This window comes from Streptopelia decaocto (assembly GCF_964273445.1).
Source record: "Streptopelia decaocto genome assembly, chromosome: 10".
In the NCBI taxonomy this organism is placed as follows: Eukaryota; Metazoa; Chordata; class Aves; order Columbiformes; family Columbidae; genus Streptopelia; species Streptopelia decaocto.
Window position 1 is genome coordinate 16,002,897 of NC_138665.1, and position 21,857 is coordinate 16,024,753.

Sequence of the window (21,857 nt, forward strand, 5' to 3'; positions counted from 1 at the left end):
CTTTTGTCCCGCCGCCGCCCGGGAGGCGGCACCGCCTGCCCCGGAGCAGCCTGGGAGCTGTAGTGCCGGGGCCGGCGGGGAACACACCGCACCCCCGGGCGAGCCCGCGGGGCAGCGGCGGCGGGAACGGCGGTGAGACGCCGCGGGGCCCACGGATCCAAGGGCAGCGGGTCCTGCCGGCTGCCGCCCGGAGAAAAGCAGCCCCGGGGATAAATCCTGCGGGGCCGGGAGCTCCCAGTGCTCTGGGGCTGGAGGAAGCTGAGGGGAGACCTCACCCTTTAGAAGTACCTGCAAGGAAGCTGTAGCATGGAGGGTGTTGGTCTCTTCTCACAAGTAGCAAGTGATAGGACAAGATGAAATGGCCTCCAGTTGCACCAGAGAAGGTTCAGATTGGATATTAGGAAAAAATTCTTCATGGAAAGGGTTGTGAAGCACTGCAACAGGCTGCCCAGGGAAGTGCTGCAGTCACCGTTCCTGGAGGGGTTTAAAAGACATGTAGATGTGGCTCTTAGGGACGTGGTTTAGTGCTGGATTTAAGTTATGGTTGGACTTGATCTTCAGGGTCTCTTCCAACCAAAACAACTCCACGAGTCACCAAAATTGGGATGAAATGTAACCTAACAAAATCTGCATTTTCTATTATGTTTTTGACATTGTTATTACCTCATAATACACCAGCCTTTTCCAGAACAATATCCTGCATAACAGCACAGGACAAGGAATTTTGCTGGTGTCATCCCTTGCCGACATTCCCTGGGACCTCCAGGAGCAGACAGGCTGCTCAACCCCATCGGCCAAGAGCCACTGTCATTTCAGCAACCTGCATTGCTCCTATTTTTAAAGCAGACTTCTCCCCAGAAACTGAGCAAAACTCACCTTGTTACACCACAACAGAGCCCAGGGAGCAGCTGTGGGCTTCCAGAGACTTGGAAAACACACAGAGATTTTTCACTTGGCATTTTTAAAGCAAGAATAGTACTGTATTGATTTTACTAAGGCCAAAACCAGTCACATTGGCTCTACTTAAGCACCAGCTGTATGGCGGTTTTACACAGTATGATGTATCTAAGCTCAGAAAGCCCGTGCTGGGCAGCACCAAAATAGCAGTCGAGTGTTGGAAAGGCAGAAGCCTGTTGAATAGGTTTTTGGTTTTGTTTTTTTGAATGCCAGTTATCCAGGGCAGCAGTAGGTGGGTTGGTAAAGGCTCCCACATCCCCACAGAGCAAGGCAGGGGACAGCCAGCGCTCATCTGAATCCCAGGTGCAATCCTTCCACTATTCTCTGTGCAGCTGTGCTGTTACTTACCTTTCCACATAAAAGCCTAACCACAACAGAGGAAACCAGGAAACAATGCTAGGCAGTTTAAAACACATTTTAAAATAATGAATGGAAATTGTTAAATATCTTAATATAATGCCTAACCAGTTTAGTTCTAGACTTCCTTTCCCCTACAAAACAACAGAGAACTAAACTTAGATCAACACTATACTGCAGCTTTCGCACTGCTTTTGATACTCTTCTGTTGTTTTTCCCGCCTGTTTGTGTTCGCTAGAAGAGGGAGTTGTTGTTCTCAGACTTTTTTCCTGTTGCAGGGTTCTGCGGTGAATGCTGAACAGAGAAGTGATGCACGGTAAACCCCCAGCCTTTGGGGCCAGGCACCTACATGTTTCCAAGGGCCAAGGCAGCATGGCTTACCTGGCCCATAGAAAAATTCTAAAAAGCTATATTCTTCTCTTAATATATCCCTATAGATAAAGTTACTGTCATCTTTCACCTGCATTAACTGACAAGAAAAGAAGTTGGTCTCGCCAGCAGAAGAGAGGATTCGTGCAGCTACACTGCCCTTTATGATTCACATGCTGTACAAATTGCAGTCCCTACTCAGTTTAGTTTGAAATGCTGCTGTCTTTGCTTTCAAAAAAGCCCACTGGAGTTAGAACTAAAGTGCAAGACTTAGACTGTGATAAGGAATTAAGCATTAGGCAGGTGATTAACATATTGCTAATGGTGGCTGAGGCTAAGGTGGCAGAGAGACACCCTCTTCCAGGGGGCTCCCAGATCAATCAAGTCAGCACAGCTGGGAAGTAGGTACAGGGGAGAGTTTGGTCTCTCATACTCAGGCAGAGAAGAACCATAATCTCCTGCCATGGACCAGACTGCTTAAATTCAACATCTCTCCCTACCCTGCACAGCCAAAGGCACGATTTCACTAGAGAAATCAAGGCGACTGTCATCCCCCTTTTTGCTGCTGACACAGTGGCCCCAGGGCAGCAAAACCCCTGTCTCAGCAGAAACCATCCCCACAGAGAGGAAGCAAAAGCAACCCTGACAGGGCTTTTTCATGCCCTGAAACAGCCTGCAGGATTCAGCTGCTGATTTAGTAGCAACTGTACCAGCTCACAGGCTTTTTACAAGGGAATCTGGTTTTAATGCACCTTTTAATGTCACAAACACCCAATAATGCACGTGGCACTGGCGGTTCCAAAGGGGCCTCCCCCCACCCAGACATGCCCTCCCTTACAACAAGGGGACCGGGGGGGCAGATCCCACAGAGAATTTTGCACAATACAGATCAGTTGGGACCCAGCTTCAACTAGCATAAAAAACTAGTTATCCAGTATACCATTGAAGTTCTCATTAGACTGCCAACCAGTGTGACCTAAAGGTGACCCAAGAGATTGCTGTAGACTACTCACAACCTGGGAGAATCCATCAAATCCTTTCACAAAGTAGTTTTTATCTCCTGTAACCTTTGTTTTTAATGTCCACGGCACTGGAGGCTGAGCAGGAGGAGAAGCCACTAAACTTGGCACACACACTAACCCCCCAGACCCCCACCCCCCCAAAACCAACCCCAAAACCCCCCAAAAAACAACAACAAAAGCCCCCCAAAATAAAAAAACAAAACAAAAAAAAAGCAAAATAAAAAGCAAAAACCACCAATAAAAAACACAAAACAAAACACAAAAAACACAAAAAACCACCCACAAAAGCTACCAAAAAAAAACCAAAATCCCCCCCAAAACAAAATAAAAAAAAACCAAAAACACCAAAACCAATGCAAAACAAAACCAAGGCAAAACAAAAACAAAAAGCACCAAAAACCACAAAAACCAACAAAATACAAAACAAACAAAATAAACAAACAGCCAAAAAAAAATAAAATCCCAAACCAAAATAAAACACCCGAAAAACAAAAAAAAACCACACTCAACCAAAAAAGAAACAAAAAAACCCCAAACAAAACAAAACACCAAACAAACAAAAAAAGAACAACAAAAAAAACCCCAACGAAACAAAACAAATAAACAACAAAAAAAGGACAGAAAAACCCCAGAGTACTTATTTTTGCACTATTCTTTGCTCCTTCTGCCACCGTGTGGCTGATCAGGGGATGAGCGCTGTCATCAGTAGAACCTGCAATCGGCTTCCCGTGTTCTATGGATTTTTATAATATCCAGTGAAGTATGAAGTCAATGGAGATGTATTACATCTACATCTCTTCAAGGTCCGTCCCACCTCATACACATTTATCTTTAATGTTGCAATGGCTTGATATAGATCTTGCTAATCCAACTCTTTCGATTGACAGCCAATTTATGATAAGGGCATGACCTCCCTGTTGACTTGCTGCTTGTGGAGCGCCTGCTCACATTAGACAAGAGGATCAGGGAACGGGCACTCGCTCTGACCTCCATCACAGCTCCCTGCTTTCGAAGCAATATTTTTCCCCTTGAAAACCATCCCAAGGCCATCTCTGACAAGAAAGGTCTGAGTTCACCCTCAGGGCTTGCAGTCACAACATTCTGCAGAGACAGGCAGGGCTCTGTCCTTGCCCACAGATACATCCAGATGTGCCAGGAACCCTTCCTTGGGGACATGCCAAGGAGAAGCCAACACCACCATTTTTTTCCCCGCCCTTCTCCTGAGCAGGGCAGATCCTTTACTGATTAGGTTACAAACATTGTTTCCTATGAAATGAGCATTTTTGCCAGCAGATCCCAAGGCAGAATCCCTGTCTGTTCACACCTGAGACATTCAAATCCACCCTGCACTGGTCTTACCTTGCCAGCACAGGAACTTATTTGCTGAAAGAGTCACCCAAACACCATATCTGCTGGAGTCCTACATCTGGCTTTTAGCTGCTGACTTCTCTGGTGCTTCTCATTGCCCCTCACCAGGACAAGGTGTAAGCTCCATCCTACCCTTGCACCCACCTGAATGGTAAAAGCTGGTCTTGGCCAGGCCAGCAAGCGCTGGGTGTGATGTCGAGGGCATTACAAAGCGGGATTGCATCACACTAACAAAACACCAGGGAGGGAAGGAAGCCAATAACTTTGTCTACAGAGTGGTTTGCATGGAGTTATGCCTCAGTGCCTGGACATCCTGGACCCCTCTCCATCAGCAGGGCCTGACAACCACCAGTGAAGAGCCCTTTTTAAAACAAGCTTTTTATAAGAGCGGGGGGAAAGTATCTGGGAAGTTCAGAGCCTGCCCTAAGCGCCACTGAGTTAACTCAGCAGCAGCCATGCTGCACAACATTTGGCGCATGCTTTTCTCCACCCACAAAATCCATTTTAAATCAATTTATTACTCCACCAGCAGCTTTCTTCACTGGAGAAGGGCAGTGGGTTCAGATGCTGTGGCAGGAAGCCTGTGCAGCCATCGTGTCTTGCAACCTGTGAACACAAGCCTACCAAAAACCCAAAGGACCTACAAAAATCACCACCAAACCTCTCCCCACAGCTGCACTATGCGTGGAAAATGTGTTGTAAAGTCTAATGGAAAGCACAACTTGGGCAGCAAGAAAAAGATTTATGCCACCAGGTCAGGAATTTGGGCTAGAGTCTTGCTAAACTCAGCTGCACTAAAATATAAATGCAGCTTAATAAGGTGAAAGTTCTCTCACAGATGAGGCCTGAGCTCTGATTACTGCAGAATACTTTAAAATGAAAACTTTTGGTTAATAAATTGGCTCTTGATCCTATATTCAGTGATGTTCTGTAGCAAAAGCTCTTCTAATTAATACACTGATAGTCTTTCTCAAGAGGCACTTTTATAGTCCGAAATAACCTATTCAAATATGCAGTGACTTACAGAATGATAATTTATAAAAGAGAGAGACTACTAATTTTGGTTAACAGAATTTCCCTTTTTAAAACAAGCTTTTTATAAGAGAGGGGAAAGTATCTGGTATTTGGTATCTGATGTGACCAATTTATATACCTCAGACTCTAGCATATTCCCCTGTGCCCCGAGACAAATACATCCATTAAATAAATTTGATTATATCCTTCTTTGCCCTGCCAGCAATAATGTCTCCAGCAAAGCTCATTTAACCTAGAAAGGCAAAGTTTTCATATTTCCTTAATTTCCAGTCCTTGTTATCTTCTCTTTCCCTGCAAAGTCTTAATAGCCTCTTTCGTAGCAATCAAGAGAAGCTTGGGGAGTTAATCTCACCTAATTAAGCCTTGTTTTTTTCTAACAACTCTGCAGAATACATGACAGCAAACACTCCAGTTCTCACTTTAAATGTAATACAACAGAGGATCTACAACAGATAACAAAAAGTCGAAAGAAATCCTGCGCAGGGTTATTCATTATTCAACGTAAGCAGCTTCTGAGAGCCAACGGCCATAAAAGCTGCCCAATATCACACGCAGGCATCTTTCAGCTCAGCATTTTGAATGAGCTCATGGAAATTGGCTGTGCCCTCACATGCTTACACAGAAAAAGAAAATAAAAGTGTCTCCCATCGCTTCCCTTTCTGACTCAGCAAAGAAACTGCCACAAGAGCACAGCGGCACCCAGCCCACGAGGTAGGAGCTGCAAGTGTGAGAAAGCACTCACAACAATCAGCTTCTCAAGCTCAGATGGAAACCGTCCACCCCAGGCTTTTGTCAACACAAACACCCATTCTAAAGTTTAAAATCCACTAATCTTATCCATATTTATTGAAGTATATACATACAGCAACCAGCTTTCAGCAACAGCATAACATGAGAAAGAGCCCCACACCTTGGTGGTGCTTCATTAGCACATCTGTGATACCTCCAGTCCTGTCCTAAAGGAGAGGAAGATTTCTTTCATTAATCTTTTTACCTTTGGTCCAGAACAGAAAGTGTAGAGCTACATCCAAAAGATCTTCCCCACCCCAGGCTCTGTCCCCAGGAAAGCCCTAGAGCTTGCCCTGGCTATATATATCCCCTACACCAATTACAGGGAGGCTGGCAGGGAATGAGGAGCACCTGCAGGCACCCCACAGGATGTGACTTGTTGTATTTGTCTTGCAAAACTCACATTAGCAAAGATCACTCTCACTTGCACTTAATTGCCTTTACAGCCCTAAATCAATGCCCAACTTCCAGTGTCTGGGATGCTCTCTCAAAACCCGCTTCCTGGCTCCTTTTTCTGTAATTTGGGGTTAGTGAAGGAGTGGACAAAGAACCATCACATTTTTCACACAATCACGAATCTCTGTCTCTTCATTAAATTGTTTTCCCTCATCAGGCCTGGCTGCTGCTGGGTCGTGCCACCCCATGGCTCCCTGATATATGGAGCACCCCAGGACTGGGCTCGCCTTGCCTGTCCCGTCCCTTGGAATGTGGGGCATTCTCACTGCAGATACTGGAAAGGCTGATTCCTAAAGAATCTCTACATCTGGACACTCCCCCAGAAAGGCTCATATAGGGGCAAAAAAATGCACAATTGAGTTTTTATTAATAAAATGCAATAATGGGCATATAACAGGAGAGATACCTGTGCACCTTATCACAGCTTGTCATGGGGCGATCTCCTGCTCTGTCTACATCTATGGGACAAGTCAAAGACTCTCAGAGGAGATTTCAGAGTAGATACAACTTTCCCCATCCTCTCCTGGGGTAGAGAGGAGCAAGAAGTTGTTAAAAAATCAAGTGTAATTGCTGGCTGAGCCCAGCCAGTGGGCAGAATGCAAAGTGTAAAGAAGTGGGAGAAAACTCAGCAGGGCCATGGGTGCAGCTGGAGGGGCCGGCAGCTTCAACACTTTGTGTCATCTGCCAGGCTTTCCTCCAGGTCTTCCTCCCGCCTAGAAAGCCTGGTGATATGCTATACATGGGAGGGCTCAGCAGCGTTTTTAGCACTGACAAAGCAATGCTCTTCCCACCCCTCTTCTCAAAAGAGCAGTAGTATCTCTGCTACTCTCCAAATTTCAGCCCATGAAGTTAAATTTTTCATAGTGATAACAGGCTTCAGAAAAAAAATCTGATTGTGCAAAGCAATGTCGGTGTGAGGAGGTGGGACCAGCCATGACCTGGTGTAGGTGTACGCCCACAGATACTCATTGAGACATCTCTTCGTCTCCTCCTGGCACCGTACAGACCATCGTCAACTTTTGCAAAGCTCAGACAAGCACGGCCTCTCTCCCTCCATCCTTCAGGCTTAGAAGGACTCATGCCATGGAGAGAGCTGCTAGTGGTCATGCTGGCAGCTGTGGATTCTCTGAATGACCACCATCAAGGAGAATTGGGCTGCAGACAGGCGAAACACACACACACACACTTCTACGTCACCAGTTTGTAAAAATGCAGCTGCAGCTCAAGCTGAGACACCACAAAAATGCTCATGGAAGCAGGAACTGGGTTTTGCTGAACCTGATCCTCCTGAGACAGCTCTTCTGGAAACTTGAAAAGGATGTGCTAGGTAGTACGAAAATACTTAAATGAAAAGCACAGTTACATCACCCAGCTGGCTCCAGTCCTCCTGCAGAAAAAGCTGTTGATACCATTTACTTTCTGTATCAGTAGACAGAAGATGGGTCTCCCTGGGGCAGTTGATGTTGCACCGCTTCATGCTTCTTGTCACATCTGAAGCTTCCCAACAAACCAAAGATTCATGAGAGGATGCCACTCGCCACTGCCTTGTTTTTGGGGACGTCTCCTTGATACAAGCACAGTTGCTAGTCACCACGCCTGGCCTCAGCACACCCACCAGCAGATCTGACACACTGGGACTGGCCTGGGCAGAGCTGCACCTCGCCCCACTGTCAGCAAGCGGTGCCACCAAGGACCAAACCTCCCAGAGACCTCCTTCCCTGGCTGGTTATTCAGCTATCAGGCTGTCAGATAAATAGCAGAAGTATGATGGAACAAAGAGCACTGCGTGCCCCAGGCATGCACCTCCTCGCTGCAGCCACTGCTTTGCTTGAGTGGCAGGAGCAGCCCAGCCCATTACCCTGTGGCACAGCGTAACCATTAATTACTATCTGTCTTTGATCACATAGATCTCAATATCTCATTTCTGAGATGTTTCTGGTTTTGAGATAAAACATTTTTGACACGCAGTTGTAGGTGCTCACCTTTTAAAGAAGATAAAAGTTGTATTCCCAGTTGGCACTGACCAGGTTTGTCTCCCAAACCCACTCAGCTATTGCTGCCCACATAATTTGGGAGCCACAGCGTGTGAGGTTCAGCCCCAGTATAGCCATGGGCTGCTTTGGGCTGCCAGATGTTTGGGAGGGCTTGGCCTCCTCCCAGACCCAGTGGGTGTGTGAGAAGTGGCCGTTAAAGGGGATAAACTTTTAATATTTCTCTCCCCATGGCCTCACGGACATCTGCACCCCTGGCAGAAGGAGCCTGGCTGGCAGCCTGTCCCATCCTGGGAGAAGGGGCTTATTGTAGGCAGAGACTCCCCCACATCACCCACAACACTGGTACCACAGGGATCTCCAGCAGACGGAGGCAAGGGTTTACTAAAAGTGCTGCATTTACAGGCCAGTACTCATTTATTGCTCTTGTTATTTACAGTTTATTTACAATTAATCATTATAGTCACAGACAGTTGAATCTGGCAGAGTTAGAATTTTACTGCAGACTGGGAAGGCAGAGTAGTCAGTTTCTCTTCTTTTCCCTTTTCAGTCCCACCCAGGGAAGTGCTTTAGAGATTTTTCTTTCCCTGGATGACAAAGGCATTGCCTGTTAATCAGTAATCACCGGAGCAGAGGTGACTCACTCTGCTACTGAGCACAGTTGAAGTCCCAGTGCTGCAGGAGCCATGGAGGGAAAACTGCTGCACTCCTGACTTCATGTCAAGTGTACGCAGGGCTGACGGCTGGATTCACGGCACCTGCACACAGACAGAGCTGGGCATCATGAGCCCTCTGGCATGGCCCAGTCCCCACCGCAGTACAGCTTTGCCACAGTTTATGTTGCAGATCTGTTGTGTTGGGATGCAGGTGCTGCTCATTTTCGCATCTCAGAACTGAGCTGCGCACAGATCAGTGACTGTCCTGGACTGCGGGTGCCAAGCTGTCAGCCACACCAGAGGATTTTGCATTGCCTGTGGGTCACCACTGTCCCTTCTGGGAGGATGGCAGGGTCAGGAAGAACATTTTCCTCCTGGGAAGGAGCCTCCACCACCACCAGCTGCCACTGAACTATGCAAGCTTTCACTGATGGGCTGCAAGGATTGCACAGATAACATGGGCATCGCCCTCCTCCCCTGTGCGAGGAGGCTTCTGACAGCCCTGCCGGATGTGGCTGGGGGGCAGGTGAAGCTTTCCACAGACCATCCATGACTGCCCTCCCACCTTTACCAGGGGGAAATGAGGCAGCAGCCAGGGACCGAATGAGGGGCCGAGTCAGCCCCTGACCTGAAGATAGCTTTGCCTGGGCGTAGGCCAATTCCAGACACAAGCTCTCCCCCTGGGATATTTGCTCTGATCTTCCTCTCTTCCACAGACTCAGTCATGATCAGACTGAGTCTTCCACAGAATACTAACACGAGGTTGGCAAGTGGCCAGCTGTTCCCTTTTCAGATGGGTTTGCAACCCGACTGCCAGAGAGCTGTCTTACAAAAGGACTTTTGGCTTGCTCCTGCAGATCCCTGGCTTTCAAGCCATGCAGAGAACAACGATGCTGTTCGTGCCCCGGGACCCATTGCCCAGGGCTGCCAGCCCTGGCCAAGCACCCCAGAAGCCCTGCATGAGCAGCAGTCCCATTGCTGCTGCAATCTGGGGTCCCCTAGGACCACATATCCCCAGGATGTGTCTTCCTGCTCAGGGGACAATGGCGGACTGCTGCTTCCTTTGCTCCTGCCTCATCTTCAGAGCCAGCATTGCCCGGCGGTACAAGTCTGGGAGGAAGGGAAGTGGTCAGGCATTAATACAGGGCCCAAGCTCCAGGGCTCATCATTGCAGCCTGTGCTGAGTGAAGGCTGCAAGGACACCCCAGACTTCAGCACAGTGCACTTGTGCTGCCTCCCCACATCCCACCCAAAGGCAGAGGTAGCCTCCCCAACAGCCTCCATCTTGCCCTGCAGCAGCACTTTCTTGTGCCTGTGTCCCCATGCCAGGGACCCCATGGCTAAGGGCACCAGAACAGCTCACACCCCGCTGCCAGCAGGACAGACACCCCAATGCTTTTCAGCACAACCTGTTCCAGGAAATACCAACCAAAGGTGCTTGAGACCTCCTCATGCTGCTGCTCCGCAGCAGGCTCCTGAGACTTGATTTTATTCTTGATTTTCTTCTTTTTCTTCTTTTTCATGCCCTGTGCTGGATGGAGAAATACAAAATTTCAGGCACCGCATTTGGGCATTTGTCACCAAACCAGCTGAGAGGACTGCTGCTGGAGGATCTTCAGTCCTCCATCACCTCTGCGCATCAGGCCCTGCAGAGATGCTCAGAGATGTGACTCCTCTTCCCCAGTCAGACTCTCATGACCTCGCTCAGCTGATCTGCAAGCAAAGCTAACAGAAATGGCAGGGACCAGTGGTCTGGCATACTACCATGTTGCTGTGTCCCCAAACCACTCTGTAGGATGTCTCTGGGGGTCCTGGTGCCAGCAGCCCCTTGCAGCCCTTTCTCACCTGGGTGGGGGGTGGCTGTCTCAGTTGTTGCGGGCTCCTCCTGCCCGACCCTATTGGGAGGCAGCAGCCCCCCGGCAGCCCCAGCTCGGCTGTCACCCACTTCTGGTCTGTCCGGCTCCTCGGCTGAGCTTGGCTGCCTCGAGCCTTTCTTCCTCACCTTCACATTCTTCTTCCTCCTCCCAGGGCCCTTCATGCCCTCCTCCTGGGCAAGGTAAGGGAGATGAGAGGAGGGTGGCAGAACTCCCCTTCCATCCCGCCCCATCCCGGGAGCGCTCACTCACCGCGGGGAGGCGGCGGATGGGCCGCAACGGCCGGTTCTCCCCCGTCTTGCCCGCGCCGTCTCCGGCATCCTCCCGGGGAGGCGGCGGGTCCCTGGAGGGGCGAGAGCACGGCGAGGGAGGAGGGCGAGCCCCGCGGGAGTGGGGTAGAACGGGGACGGGAACACGCACAGACGGAGTCCCGCACTCACCTGCGTGCGGGCGGGCGGCCGCGGGCTGCCCTGGGGCCGGGCGGCGAAGCGGCGGCGGGCAGCGGTACCGGGGCGGCGGGAACGACGCGGAGGAGCCAGCGCAGCCCCTGCAGGGTAGTGCGGGAGGGACCCGCCTGGGGGCCGCGCTTGGCGGCGCAGGGCTCCTGCGGATGGAGAGGAGGGGTCATCCCCGGCGGGGAGCGAGGAGCGGGGAGCGGGGCAGCCGCGCACTCACGATGCGGCAGGGCGAGCGGTTCTCGTTGACCAGCCGCTCCAGGGCCAAGCGCTCGATCAGCTCGCAGGGCAGCAGGGCAGACGCCGAATCTTGCTTGTTGGCCAGCCTGGGACACGGGGAAAGTGGAGCGCGGTTGTCACCCCGGCTTCTGGGCGCCTGTCTACACGACGGCTGGGGAAGCTGGCTGCTTTCTCCCGGTTTGGCTGAGATCAGGCAAAGCATCGCCCCGGCCGGTACCTGGTGCTTGAGCCCCCTTCTCGGCCCCTCCCCAGGGATGCTCCCAGCTCCTGAGCACCGCTGGGGTCCCCATGTCTCAACAATTCCCAACAACCCCCGGGGCCCCACATCCCACAGCAGCCCAGCCACGCAGTCCACAACCCCAGCAATAGGTTCCCACTCCTCCCCTCACCCCAAACTCTACAAGTCACAGCCTGAGAACTTGGCCTTACAGTAAGATGGGCTTCCCAGAGACATCAGGATGGCTCAGGACACGGCTCAGGACCTTGCGGGCCTCCTCCATCCGTGCTAGGTCACTGGAGTCCAGGATGAAGAGGAGCCCATGGGCTGCACTGTAGTGGCTGCGCCAGGTGCTGCGGGAACGCTGGCTCCCAGGCAGATCCACCAGTGTCACCTCGAACCTGTCCATCCGCAGGCGGGTCTGGCCGGGCTGCACTGCCGGCAGCACCTCGCCAGCCAGGGCTGCATGTGGGGAGAGGGCAGACAGCTGGCGGTACCCAGCTGGAGCACCCCTGCCACATGTACCTCCTCCCCCCCAGCCACATCCCTGTTCCCAGGTCTGCCCAGGGCACAGCCAGTGTCCTGCACAGGTGCCCCAGCCCAGCAGCTGTATTCAAGAGTCTCGGTCTTTCAAGGCTCGGGCACTTGGTTACAAAGGATAATAAAGCTACTGCCTCCAACCAAGACCAGCTCCGGAGCTGTGCTGCTCCTCACCTTTCTCTATGTCCATGATAACAGAGGTTTTCCCCGCGTTATCCAGCCCCACAACAAGGAGGGTCACCTTCCTGGGAAGCAACAACAGCAGGTGAGCATCCCAGAGAAAGGCTGTGCTCCTTGGGGAGCAGAGACCACTGCTGGTCCCAGGGCATCCAGGCAAGGGACCCTGTGCATGGTGGCCATGCTTTGGACAGAAAAGGAACAGGATGATGACACAGGCTCTGACTGAGCTAGGGGCAAGGGCAGGGATGGTGCCTGGGAGAGGACAAGGACAGGCACAGGTGCCCAGAGCCATCCCAGTACCATGGGACAGCCACACTTCAAGGCCTTCAACATGCTTCCTATGGCAAGGATTTCTTTTCAGATCATATAGGGTTAAGCAATGACATGCACAGGCCTAAATGGTTGTTCCTTATATGTAAACAGTTAATGATTGCTCCTGGTGTCCTTTTTCGTCAGTGAGTTATGGGTATACATGGCTAGGGAGAGGCAACACAGACATTTTACAAGTGTCTGTCTAGACCAAGGAGATTTTTCCTGTTGCTAAACAGTCATATTTGATCTCCAGCAATGTGCTCCACTGGAGCCATGCACAGAATGTTTTCCCTGTGGTTGATAAATCACAGTAGTCATACGTGGCTGCGTTTTCTTTCTTAAACAGACCAAGCTGTGTGGGTGGTGCAGCTTCACCTCTGGCTTTGGGGCAACATGTCCTCATTGACGGGAGAGGACAATAAACCCTCTCACTATGCACAGTGTCTGCCCAGGTTGGTGCAGTGCCATGCTCAGGGAATTAACTTGGGTCTCCCAACACATGCAAACATGGCAAATATTTTACTCTGTCCTTTCCAGATTTCCTGGGGAGGTGAAAACTTTGCACTGGGGCAATATCCCTGGGACTGTTCCTCACATGCGTGCCCTTGCCTGCCCTGCGCCCCTCCCTGCCCAGCTCCTGCCTGCTGGAGGGGCAGTGAGGACACGCCTGTGCCTTGCCCTGCGGTTTGGGGCCGGTTCCTGCAATGGGCACTGCTCTCACAGTGTTACTGTGCTGGTGCCATCACTGAGAAATAAGCAGGTAAATATTGTGCTCCCCCAGGAGCCCCGAGCAGCAGGCATAGGGACCTACCTGATGGGCTCCTGTATGGCCTGCAGCCACGACCAGCAGTTGGAGAAGAGATGGAACATGATCAGCAGGGATGGCCTCTTGTCGGCACCTACGAAGTGAACATTCCGGTGTGTCCTCGTGCTTGGTCCTCCTGCCTGCGCGTTCTCCCCATGTCTGGGAGCATCTCACCCCGGGATGCCCCGTCTCACAGCCCAGCACTGCTGCCTCCAGCCTGGTGCATACAAACCAAGCCTGGGCACAAACCCCAGCCCTCCAGGGCAATACCCCTGGCTGGACCCTGCCCTGACAGCCCCTTCTCACGTCACAGAAGTCCAGTCAGGCTCTCACCCACTCGTCCTTGCTGCGTGGCCCCTGCTCACATCCCCTTTGCATAGCAGATGCTTAAATCTAATCTGGATTTAAATTGCTTACTCCTGACAGCCTCCTTAATCCTGGCAGGTTGACCCAGGCTGGTGGCTGCTGGGACATGGAATGCCGCAGGGCTGCATGGCACAGCACTGAATTACCCACTGCATTACTGGGCAGCCTCACACCTCCATCACTGGCTTAAATGTCTTCTGGTGGGGACATCACCTGACAGCCCACATGGGGTTTCTAGCTGAATTAGTGTCTCCTCTAACAAACGGCATCCCTGGATCCTTGCTGCCTAATCCCAGTGTGGATGTTTCTCTGCAGCCCCTGCAAGGAGCAGCAGCAGGTCCTGTGCCACTTGGAGTAGAAATAATAGAAATACCAACTAACCTGAGCAGGTGCCTGGCTGGGAGCAGGGAAGTGGTGGGTGCCCTCGGACAATGGGACATGGAGTGGAGCCAAAAAAGCCCCAAGCCCTTGATCTGCAACCCTGAAGCTCTTATCTTGCTCCTCAGGTTTCCTGCTGCTTTCCCCAGCCAGGGCTGCCCTCCCTGGCACGCTGCCACTGCTGTGTGCTGAGAAGAGGCCACACAGGGACATCCGAGCTGCAGGAGCTTTGGGTAAGTGGGGTCTGAAGGGAACGAGGCCATGAGACCATCCAAAAGCCACATCAGGTAGCAAACAGGGATCCCGCTGGATCACATCAGTCCATGCTAAACCACTCCATGCCAGCAGCACTTCCTCAACCAGCTGAGCCCCAGCCATGAGCCAAGGATGCTGAGATGCTGCCAGGTGTCCCACAGCTATGGGACAACCCCAGGGATGCAAGCCCTGGCTGGGCACAGCCCCTCGGTCCAGCCCCACATGCTGTCGGGAAGCTCAGCACCCATCCCTGTGCAGGGAGTTGCCCCAGGGCCACGCTGTGTGCAGGCAGCCACATGTGGTTAATGATCGATGGAGGGAGTTTCTGTACTGATATCGCAGCCATATGCAACAATATTTGGGGTGACTGTTCACCCCTGTGCTGCTGGCAGTGGGGCAGTGGCTGCACCTCAGCTGCCTCAGCCTGGCCCAGGGACAGAGGGAGCACGGTCCCCAGCCTGATGGCTTTTCCCGGCTGCCCCCATGCCCGTGCAGGCAGCCTGCTGGGACCAGCGGCAGCGTCACGTTTGCAAGCAGCACAGGCAAGCCTTTTGCAGAATTAGCTGTACCAGGGCCAAAATGATTTGCTGGAAGTGTCAGCACCTGCCTCTGTGCCTCAGGGTGGCACTGCCAGTGGCCAGCCAGGGAGGTAAAGACACGACCGCAGGTGCTATAAATAGGTAACCACCATGTGGCAGGCCTGGAGGTAGCAGCACGGCCTCCCCGAGGGGCAGCAAAAACTGGTGTCCCTCTGGCACTGACGAATTTGCGGAAGTGTATGAGCACTTGGTGCCCTGCTGCTTTCAACAAAGTGTCCAAAATCCCCTGCCAAACCAGTGCCAGGGACCAGGAAACCCCCGGAGCCTAAGGCAGCTCCAGATCCCCTTCCTGATGCACACACACACAGGGCTCAATGGCCAGGAAACCCTCAAAATCCACACCAAATCTGGTGAAACCCACATGCATCTCTGGAGAGGCGGCAGGAGGGCCAAGGTGGGATCGATGTGTGCTTTGGCCACCTGGGCTCAGGTTACAGATGGGCAGCTGGCTCTTCGCCCACCCTGCTGGCCAGGCGGGGTGCAACTGGAAGCCCCCTGCCAGCACTGTGGGGTCCCCCCCGGGTAGTGCCAGCGGGGACCCGCAGCAGCCGTCCGGGTTTCCTTGGTGACTGTTGCCAGGTGAGAAACTCTAAGGCAGAATTTATTATCTTGGAGGATTATTGGAGATGTTTCTTGCCGGAGCTGACACTGGACCGTGCCCCAGCACCATGCTGAGCTGGACTCTCTAGTGGTGCCGGTGCCAGCAGGAGCCCCTGAGGGAGGGCTGTGCCCAGGGCACTGGGGCTGCTCAGCCCCTGGCATTGCTCCCCGGAAGGCAGCACGTGTTTTGGGGCTATTTCTGCCCGCTGGAGTGTTGCAGGAGAGGGAAGGAGACAAAACCACAGGGACTGCGGAGAAGCACAGATGGACGCTGGCTGGCGCGCTGCCCTGCCTCGGCTTCCCTAGACCCCGTGAGTACGTGCCCGACCCGGCACCGGGCACACCGGGACTCCCACCTGGGAGCCCCAGGGTGAGGAGCAGAGGGGGGGACAGCAGTGGCAGGGCTGGGGAGCTTGCACATGCAGAATGCCGGATTGCAAGAGAAAGCAGTGAGCAGCACAAAGCTATAGGAGCTGCCTATAGCAGCATTTCCTGAGAGCCTTGAGCTGGGGTGGCACCAAAACCAAGGTGATGGCAAGGATCAAAAGGTCATGGTGGAAATATTTACGAGCAAGCTGTCCTGCTTTGCTCGGGGTCGTATCATCCCTGCCCAAAAAAGCATCCATGGCAGAGTAAGGACATGCACAGGCTTTGAGGAGGGACTCGTCTTTCTATTTAATGTGTCGGACAATGGCAACAGCACACCAAGGCGGTAGATATGCAAACAGCCACATCGTCCCTTTAAATCCCAGCCTGGCTCTAGTGGCTAATGATAACCCCGGATCATACCAGCTCCTAAATCCCAAGAGCTAATTACAGGCAAACACCCCGTGGTCAGGCTGGAAATGCAAGATAATTACAGCCTGTGACACGGAGACCTGTTGGTGGTGAACTGGGACACCGGGGATGTTTGCTGACAGGCTGGCACAGTGGTGGGGAGCACAGAGGGTTTGCACCCCACTCTCCACACTGGCATAAAGTGCTACCATGGAGGCTGGGGTGCAAACAGTTCGCGCTCCCCCCTGCCACACCAGCAACCATTTTGCAGGCTATTTTGGGCAAGGGAGGTTGTTTTTATGGAGCCCTCTTTGTTCCCCCACTGCTGATACCAGGACCTGGTTGCTTTTCACCTAATTTCTAGCTGGGTGTTTCCCAGTGAAAGCACACAGGAATTCCCAGGGCAGGCTTGTATTTTAATGCAAGCTCCTCTGCCAGGGTTCGCCCTGCTCCCTGCTGCATAGGGAAGTTGCCACCGTGCTCGTGTGCCCCATACATGAAGCTTGATGACACTCCTGCGATGGCTACAAGCCCTCCCTGGGCTCCTACAGTGGTTTTGCTGAGAGCATTACAGTGCTCCTGCTGCTTTCCTGCAGTGAACCACGGAGGAAAGGAGAGGGTAAACCATTCCTCCTGCCTGCCAGGATGCCCAGGCATGGAGCCTGGCTGCGTTAGCACTGCTGCCAGGGCTGTATACCCTTACAGCAGGTGGAACTGGGGGAATCAGTTAATTAAAAGTCATTTTAACCCTTCTTGCCTGGTTTAGTGTTACAGCATCACCCGCTTCTTGAGCTAGGACTGTAGCCAAAGAAACATGACTTCAAAATGCATACTTATTACAAAGACCTATAAACACACTTAAAGAAGATAACTCAATTTTCCTGTTAAAGAGTTGGAGAGGCAGCAGTGGCATGTCCTGTGCTGGAGGAGCACTCCATGCCGGCTGAGCACCGTGGCCAGTGGTGGGCTCAGCACAGCCCCCAGCCTGCACTGGGGCTCGGGGGGATGAGGTCCTCAGGGCAGACACAGGTTTTTCTCCCAGCAGGATAAGGGAGTGAAGCTGGACAAGGAAGAAGAGCAGCAAAAGCAGTCGCATGATGAAGCAAATGGAAAAAAATATTTCCCCAACCAGAAACTATTCCACAGACTGCTGGGGCAGGAAAAAATACAGCTGAGTTATTGAGAAAGTTATGCAAAATACAAACAGTTTAGGCTGTGAAAACCAGTCATTTGCAAAGCTATTTCCAAACTAAGTAAAAAGTTCCCATCTCACAGATTCCTGGGATCCCCCCAGCCTTGCTGGTCAGGGCCACATGGCTGTGCTGAGTGGACACAACCTTCTCCCCCCTTCACTGCATATTGAACTGGGGAACATTTTGTGATGTTCACTTCATCCAACACACGGGGTCTTTGGGGGATGAACATGTCCCCACCATCGCTCTGCGCAGCAGCAGCCAAATATTTATTCCTCAGCACAGAGCGTTTTGCTGGGGGGGCGGGGATCAGATCCAAAAGGGCAGCTGGTGGGGGGGAGCATGGCCATCCCTGCACCCCGAGCAGCTCCCTCCACCTCTGTGTGTGCAGGGCTATATTTGGGAAGCCAGCAGGGTGCTCTTGGCATGTCCCAGCAAGGGCTCTGGGAGCGATGTTTGCTCCGGGTCCTAGTGCAGCGTTAGTGCCCAAGGACAGGAGAGCAGAGATTGCGGGACCCTGCTGCAGCTTTCCCCACCTGGGCTCTTTAAGGGCTCTGGCAAGGAGCTCCTTTGCCATTTCCAAACGGCTTTTCTCTTCTCCTTTTACAGAAGCTGAGCTGTCAGGCAGGCATGTGTAAAGCAGACGTGGCTATTTTCAGAGCGAGAGCCGGTGAAGGAGCCAGCTCCCACCCCACGTACAGCCCAGGTTCTCACACACAAATGCCCTCACTCATTTTCAGACAAGAGAGGGGGTGGAAAAACTGCACAGCAAATCCTGCGTTTCCCACGGTGGGCAGACACCACTGTGTTAAAAATGTGTTGTGTGAATACTGGGATTAAAAAAATAATGAAAACTGGGATTAAGAAAATAATGAAGCTGGGATGCTCTCCAGGACAGGGCAGGCATTTGTGTGAACAGGAGAACTGGAATCTGCATGTGGTGCCAGGACTGACGCCAGCAACTTGGGCATCCCCAGACAGGGGGAGACTCCTGAGAGCTGGTGCCTGCAGCAAGGCACAGGGCAGGGACTCGGGCGGCTCTGGGCCACCCTTGTGCAGGACAAAAAAAGTGTTTGTCCTTCCCTCTGCCTTTCTCTTCTATTCCAGATCCTGACAGTGAGGTCTGCAAAACACCTGAGCTTCTAGGTGCTGCTGTAACAGAAATAACCTGTAACCCACCTAAACTCTGCCACTTTCCCAGGTGGTCCTAGAGATGCCAGCACTGTCCCTCTCTGGCACCTTGGATTATATCCCATTAGGCATTTCCATGGCAGTTTTGTATTGTATCTGAGGTCATTTCACCCCGTGCAGAACCTGATGCCTCCTGGCTTGGTACAGCTCTGGGTCAAACGGTGGCTGTGTGACAGTGGTGTCACAGGGTGTCTGTGCAGCCCAAGCCATCCTGGGTTTGCAGGCAGAGGCACAGGGAGCGGTGGAGGCAGCAGGGGCAGGATCTCTGGCTCATGTTATCTGTGACACAGATTGCTTTTATGGTCTGCTGTTTACAGTGCTGAGCTTCAGACAGGTAGGGTCAGGCTTGAGGGGTGACTCACAGTGTGAACCAGAAACCAGCTCGCTGCCTCTCTGAGCCTGCGTCAGAAAATGGGATAATAACTGGTGTGAAGCTTTGTCCCTCCAGTCCTCTGACAGCTGCCGGGGCTCCCAAATGCAGGACTGGAATTCTTGACTGCTTGGATAATTACTCTTAAATATTTCATCATGAAACAGAGGAAGATGAAATTAAAAATACGATGAGTTGGAGCCCAGGCATTGCTCAGCCAAGGGCTTGGTAACCTGCCAGGCTCCGGGGGGATGCTTTTAATTTGGATAAATGGAAGCTGCATAAATGGTATAACCTGCACATTGTTCTTGATGTAAATACAGAGGTGTGGGCACAGCTGGCAGTGCCATATGATGTGCTGTCGCCAGCTGAGCACCCAGCCAGGCTGCATGTTGGGGCCAGCACAGCCATTGCCCGTGCACAGCTCCCATTCGGGTGTCTGCAGGACCCACCCACCTCCTTCATTTGGATGCTGTTCCCTTCGCCCTCTGCCCTGCTAGGGTTTTTTTTGGAGAGGCTGTTTTCCAAAAACAGCTTGAAAATATGTAGCTGTCATACCAGAGCTGAGCAGTCACACATATGTCTCCCATCCCTGCCAGTCAGGCCAGTCCCTGTGAGTTCATGGTGTTTGTGGTTTCCCAAAGCAGCTGTTCAGCATTGGAAGGAAAGGCGCTGAGCAGCTGCAGAGACTGGGATTGCTTCTGTGTGGGAGCTGCTGTTGAGGGAGACGTGACCTCCAAGGTCTCAGGCGGTTTTATTCCCAGCTCTACCGCTGATAAGCCCAATAGCCTTGGTAACATTTTCAGCCTGATAAAATGGGGAAAAGCAGTGTTTGAGGTTATTTCATGTTTTTGGCTTGCGCAGCACCAGGCAAGCAATGAACACAGCGTCCCTGCCATTAGCATGGGCACCTCCTTGCAAGCTGCCCTGGCTGCCAAGGGATGAACACCAAGAGCCTTTTAAAAGTTACCTAAGACTTCCCAGTCTGCCTCAACCAAGGAAAACTGGCCGACCTCAAACAGTCCTTGCCTTGTCCCATCTCTCCCAGCCAGCCAGCATGTGCCCAGGCTGGACTGAGTAATCTGGCAGGCAGCGCACGCTCAGGCGAGACAGCTCGTGTGCATCGCCGTGCAGGCAGCTGCCTGCACTCACACCACTGCTCCTGCGGGAAAGGCAGGGTTGGTGCTGGGGGCCACTGCATGTGCTGGGCAGAGCAGGGACCCCCATAGTCATCAATGAGGGGAGCAGCCCAACCAGCCTTGTGTTCCCACCGCTGTAGTGATGACCAAGGTGAGGAGCTGAACTGGCCTCCCAGGACCGGAGCATGAGTGTGACAGACAGGAGGGAACCTGGGGCTGAGCAGTGGACTCAGTGATGGAAGGTCTGGCTCCAACAGTGAGTCCATATATCCCATCACCTTGAAGGTGGGTTCTTGAAGGCAATGGGAAAAGCACCATGTTGCTCAGCAGTAGGCCAAGGTGGTCTTCACCACCTCCTACCTGGGAGCAGGAGCATCCATGATGCAGGAGCTACATCTTGCCTGTAACATCCTGCCCAAATCTTGAGGCCAGCCCTGCGGACACACATCAGCTGTCTGCCAGATGCCAAGGGGTGTCCCTGCCATGGCTGGGCTTGCAAGATACCAAAATGCTCTCTACCTTGGTAACACCCTGCCTCCTACATGCTGCCCCACAAAGTGCAGGGCCATGGGGTGGTGGGTGTCCTGGCCCAGCCCCAGACATCCTTCCCCATGGCTGGAGCTCAGGGTTGGCCCCCACACCTGGGGGGCAGCGGATGCCAGCAGCACTCCGGCAGATGGCTGGTAAAACCCACAGGCCTGGCTGTGGACAGGGCTGGCATTCACATTGGTATCCCCTTCTGCCCCATGGTGGGACCCCGCTGTCCCTAGGGATGCCTGACACTCTTCCCCTGGGGAGACCTCCCCATGTTGTTGCACCTGGGGGTGCTGGTAGCTGCCAGGGCCCAGCTGGACCAGGACTAGGCAGGAGAGGTTCTAGGGAGAACCCCAGAGGCTTGGAGAACACATAGAGTGTAGCATGTGGGGTGGCAGGGCTATGGCTGGGGGAGTGGAGGGTCCCAGGGTGGGTGCTGCAGGGGGTTCCTGGGCTGGCAGGGGGTCCTGGAGTGGGGATCCTGGCCATGTTGGGAGTGTCCTGAGTCATGCAGTTCCCAGCAGAGACAGACAGTCCTAGCATAGAGGATCTTGGACAAAGATAGGGGTCTTGGGGCAGGGGTGCAGGTGAGTGTCCTAGGGCAGGAGGCTCCACACCTGGTGGGGACCTGGGCACAGCAGCAGGGTGGTCCTGGGGCAAGGGGTTGGTGGGCACAGCAGGGATGCCTGGCCAGGGGACCTGGGCTTGGGGCCGGGTGGGGTTTCCTGTCCTCTGTACCTGTTGGAGTGGGCCCGGAGTGCTGCCGATGTGGCCCCGCACTGCCCCGCCGGGCGCGGCAAGGCTCGGCTTGGCACGGATTGGCAAGACTTGT

At 52.8% G+C, this 21,857-nt stretch overlaps 1 protein-coding gene across 1 annotated transcript; it reads right to left on the reverse strand.

Moving 5' to 3' along the window:
* Positions 1 to 9,827: 9,827 nt before the first annotated feature.
* On the reverse strand, positions 9,828 to 13,697 carry ARL13A (ARF like GTPase 13A). Its single transcript, XM_082062197.1, has 9 exons — positions 13,630 to 13,697; positions 12,501 to 12,571; positions 11,999 to 12,248; positions 11,550 to 11,655; positions 11,315 to 11,478; positions 11,127 to 11,217; positions 10,846 to 11,047; positions 10,430 to 10,552; positions 9,828 to 10,110 (listed from the first exon to the last, which is right to left on the reverse strand). Exons 1-9 carry the CDS (start codon positions 13,686 to 13,688, stop codon positions 10,034 to 10,036), a joined length of 1,143 nt encoding a protein of 380 aa, XP_081918323.1. The 5' UTR covers positions 13,689 to 13,697; the 3' UTR covers positions 9,828 to 10,033.
* Between the last annotated feature and the right edge of the window lie 8,160 nt (positions 13,698 to 21,857).

Coding starts and splice junctions, on each gene's coding strand:
- ARL13A (XM_082062197.1), bottom strand. CDS start 13,688: ATGTTCCATCTCTTCTCCAACTGCTGGTCGTGGCTGCAGGCCATACAG. Junction 11,656..11,998: donor TCTGGGAAGCCCATCTTACT/GTAAGGCCAAGT, acceptor CCCGTGTCCCAG/GCTGGCCAACAAGCAAGATT. Junction 11,048..11,126: donor CCATCCGCCGCCTCCCCGCG/GTGAGTGAGCGC, acceptor TACCTTGCCCAG/GAGGAGGGCATGAAGGGCCC.